This window comes from Cyprinus carpio, chromosome B5 (genome assembly GCF_018340385.1).
Source record: "Cyprinus carpio isolate SPL01 chromosome B5, ASM1834038v1, whole genome shotgun sequence".
NCBI classification, from domain to species: Eukaryota; Metazoa; Chordata; class Actinopteri; order Cypriniformes; family Cyprinidae; genus Cyprinus; species Cyprinus carpio.
Window position 1 is genome coordinate 38,040,552 of NC_056601.1, and position 4,571 is coordinate 38,045,122.

Consider the following 4,571-nt stretch of genomic DNA (forward strand, 5'->3'; position numbering starts at 1 on the left):
TTTTCTTTCTTTACAGTCTCTATTTCTTTCCTCATTTCCTTTATTTCATTCTTGTACTCCTCTTTTACACTTTTCATCTCGTCTCTCATCTGCTCCTCCTGTTCCTTCAATTCTCTTTTATATTGTTCTTTTCTCTCATTAAACTCAAACTCTTTTTCTCTTCTCTTTCTCTCTTTGTCCTGATTCTGTCGTTCTTCCTCCATCATCATCTTCATCCTCTCTTTCTCTTCTTCATGTTTCTTCATCAGTTCTTCTCTTTCTCTGTTCAGTTTCTCCATCAGGATATTTATCTTGTTTTCTTCTGCTTCATGTTTAGATTGAAGCTCTTCTCTCTCTTTCATTAGTGTTTTATATTCTTCTTCTCTTTTCTTCCTGTCAATCTCTATTCTGTTCATCAATATTTCTATTTCTGTGTCGTATTTGAGCTGTTGTCTTTCTTTTTCTTTCTTCACACTCTCTATTTCATGTCTAAATGTCTCTCGTTCTTGTCTCATCTCTCTCAGATGTTTCTCTTGTTCTGTTATTTCTCTTTTCATTTCATCTTCTCTTCTCTCTCTCTCTTTGTGCTGATTCTGTCGTTCTTCTTTTATCATCTTCACTCTCTCTTCCTCTTGTTTAAGTCTCTGATTATATTCATCCCGCATTTCCTGTTCTTTCTTCCTCCATTTCTCCTCCTCTTCTTTCTTTTCTTTTTCTTTCCTGTTGTCTCTGTTTCTCCCATTCCTCTCGTTTTCTCTTCAGCTTATCTCTCATCTCGCTCTCTTTCTCCTTTATTTCTTTAATCTCTCTTTTATATCGTTCTTCTCTCTCAATAAATTCTTCTTCTCTCCTCTTACTCTCTTTGTCATGATGTTCCTCGATCTTCATCTTCATTCTCTCCATCTCTTCTTTATGATTGTTCATCAGTTCTTCTTTTTTCTCTGTTCAGTTGCTCCACTTTCTCCATCAGTATGTTCTTCTGTTGTTCTTGTATTTGTCTCTCCATCTCTCTGAACATCTTACATGAGTAGTAACTCTCTCCCGTTTCTTTCACCATGTTGTCTATCTTCTGCAGTAGATCAGTCACCTGTGTTCGGTCTTCAGTCTCTTTATTATTGAACACATGGTATCTGTTTCCACATGCTTCAATCACCTGATTCAGAGCAGATCTAGGTTCTCTCAGAAACTGTTCAATGTTTTTTTTCTCCAGATCATCTCCTCTGGTGAAGAGCACCATGGTGAACATTAAAGATTTCTCTCCAAACTTCTCCTGGATGATCTCCACAGCTGCTGCATCTTCTTTAGTGAATCGTTGTCCTAAATTGAGCACGATGATGAACACATGTGGTCCAGGCAGGATCATGGAGATGCAGTTAGTGATTTCTCTCTGGGTTTCTTCAATACTGAGTTCAGTATCAAACAGTCCTGGAGTGTCGATCACAGTAATGTGTCTGCCGTTGATTTCAGATGTTTCTCTCTGACACTCTTTAGTAACAGACTCTTGAGATGTTTCTGCTGTAAATGCTTTTCTACCTAAGACGGTGTTTCCAGTTGCACTTTTCCCGACTCCAGTTTTTCCCAGCAGCACAATCCTCAGGTCATCTTCTCTCTCTGTTGAACCTGTAACAGAGGACAATGCATCAGTTTTACAGCCTAAAGTTCTTTTTTTCTGGAAAAAATTGATTGTGTGACATAAAAGAGGTCTGCTATCTGTTTTTGCTATTTATGTAGGAAGTTTACATGCCACTCTACAATTCACACAGTTCAGAGACACATTAGTGTCTTTTTCTATATTTTCATCAGTTGCTGTCTGTCAAATTCACATTATCTGCACAGTTTAAAAATTACATTTTTAGTGCAAATATTTGAGAGGAAATACAGGTATCTCAAAAAATTAGAATATCATGGAAAAGTTCTTTATGTTTTGTAATTTAATAAAAAAAAGCAAACTTTCTTATATTCTAGATTCATTGCACACAAACTGAAATATTTCAAGAGTTTTTTTGTTTTTAATTCGACTTTAAAAATTAAAAAAAATCAGTATCTCAAAAAACTTAAAATATTCCATTTTGAGCTTGATTAGGTTGATTAATTTTGAGTATAAATACTGGGTTACACCTCTTGGGATAGTTTAGAACATGCAACCACAATTATGGGAAAGTCTACTGCACTTGACAGTTGTCCTGAAGACGATCATCAACACCCTCCACAAGGAGGGTAAGCCACAGAAGGTCATTGCTGAAAGGGCTGGCTGTTCACAGAGTGCTGTATCAAAGCATATTCATAGAAAGTTGACTGGAAGGAAAAGTGTGTTGCAGGAAAAGGTGCACAAGCAGCAGGGATGACCACAGCCTTGAGAAGATTGTCAGGAAAAGCCGATTTAAAGAAACTTGGGAGAGCTTCACAAGGAGTGGACTGAAACCGGAGTCAGTCCATCAAGAGTCACCACGCTCAGACGTCTTCAGGAAAAGGGCTACAGCTGTCACATTCCTAGAACCAAGCCACTCCTGAACCAAAAAAACTTAAGAAGCATTTTCACCTGGGGTCAGGAGGAAAAAGAACTGGACTGTTTCGCTCAGTGGTCCACAGTCCTCTTCAGATGAAAGTAATTTTGCATTTCATTTGGAAATCAAGGTCTGGAGTCTGGAGGAAGATCACTGGAGGAAAACTCAGAATCCAAAGTCCAGTGTGAGGTTTCTGAAGTCAGTGATGATTCGGGGTGCCGTGACGTCTACTGGTGTTGGTTCATTGTGTTTTATCAAAGTCCAAATTCAATGCAGCCATCTACCAGGAGATTTCGGAGCACTTTATGCTTCCATCTGCTTACAAGCTTTATGGAGATGCTGATTTCCATTTTGCAGCAGGACTTTAGCGCCTGCCCACAGTGCCAAAACCACTTCCAAGTGGTTTTCTGACCATGTATTACTGTGCTTGATTGGCCAGCCAAACTCACCTGACCTGAACCTCACAGAGAATCTATGGGGTATTGTGAAGAGAAGATAAGTAACATCTGACAAACAATACAGAGTAGCTGAAGGGCCGCTATCAAAGCAACCTGGGCTTCAATAAACACCTCAGCAGTGCCACAGGCTGATCACCTTCATGCCACGCAGCACCGAAGCAGCAATTCATGCAAAATTATTGAGTGCATAATTAAACCTGCTTTGGAGATCTTGAAACATTTCTGTTTTGTAAATCTTTTTTTGATTGATCTTTGAGAAAAAGTTGTAAGTCATAACCATCAGAATTAAAAACAAAAAACTCTTGAAATATTTGTGTGCAATGAATCTAGAATATAAGAAAGTTTGCTTTTTTGAATGAAATTACAAAAAATAAAAGAACTTTTCCATGATATTCAAATTTTTTGAGATGCACCTGTATGCAGCACAACAAATGAGTTTCACTATGAGCTGCATGTTTAATATGGATCAGGAAACATTGCAGAGATTTTAACTTTTGAAGCTGAATTATTTTGTAGCATATTTCATAGATTTATTTTCAAAACACAAAAGATTCAGATTGTAAAATTACAGTAGTAAAACGTTCAGCTCTCACTGCTCCAGAGCATTGTAGTAGTTCAGTAATTTGTCAAAATTTTTAATAATCTTAATTTTTCTGTGGAACACTGAAGCTTGACCTTTGGGAATGTTGAATTTTGCATTTTTTCTGTTTAAAAATACAAATGTATAAAAACTCTAATATAGAATCAAACTCTACTGTAGTAAAAATTCAATTTCAAAACATGCTCTGTGGTTTAAGACCCAAAATGATTTTCTGGGCCCATATTCACAAAAACATTTTATCTTGCCACTAAGAGTTTTCCTTAACAGCAGTAAACGTTCTTAGCTAAGAGTTTTTCTCTTAAAACCTATTCACAAAGCTGCTGAGACTAACATTTAGTAAAGAAATAGAGAGAAGTCTTAAGTTCAGAGCAAGGGGGCGGGGCTGACCTCATTGCTATGGGGATGTCATCAAGCTTATTAACTATGCACACAGTGATTGGCTGATAGTCTCTGTCAGAGATTCATTCATAGATATAGTGTAGAGTGCAATATTATGTTGCCATATTCAATAAAGGTTTAAATATAAAAATGTTAATTTGCCACATTCAAATAAAGATTTTTAAATGCAGGCTAAGTGTCATCTAATGTAAACAAGTATATGTTCAGCTAATTATCACCCTCTTACATGTGTGCTTCTTGTAATTAGTGAATATGCATATAAACAACCTCTTAATAAACAGAGTAGAATAATCATGGCTGATAGTAACACATGCAAACGTAAAAGAAAACCAAACTGGACTCAAAGACGAGCTGTTACTTCCTGCCCAACTGGTTAATAAAATCAAGGATATAATCAAAGAAAAATCTGGAGTTGGGGTAACCTTCAACAACCAAAGGCGATATCTTCTTTAAAAGCAAATTATCGTCAAATGGTTCTAAAGTTTTATATTCTGAAGGCAGATTGCCGATGTCATGAGAAATCGAAGTCCCCCTTCAAAATCGGGGTCCTCTTAGGACCCCGAGTGAGCCCACTGGCTCAACAACTTTTCAATCTGTATTATTTTTACGCCTGATTACAATTCCTGCTAA

The 4,571-nt window shown here is 37.0% G+C and overlaps 1 protein-coding gene across 1 annotated transcript; it reads right to left on the reverse strand.

The window, feature by feature from the left end:
• Window positions 1-704: 704 nt before the first annotated feature.
• On the reverse strand, window positions 705-3,934 carry LOC109092802 (GTPase IMAP family member 4-like). The gene is made up of 2 exons (XM_042723489.1): window positions 3,930-3,934; window positions 705-1,640 (listed from the first exon to the last, which is right to left on the reverse strand). Exons 1-2 carry the CDS (start codon window positions 3,932-3,934, stop codon window positions 890-892), a joined length of 756 nt encoding a protein of 251 aa, XP_042579423.1. The 3' UTR covers window positions 705-889.
• Between the last annotated feature and the right edge of the window lie 637 nt (window positions 3,935-4,571).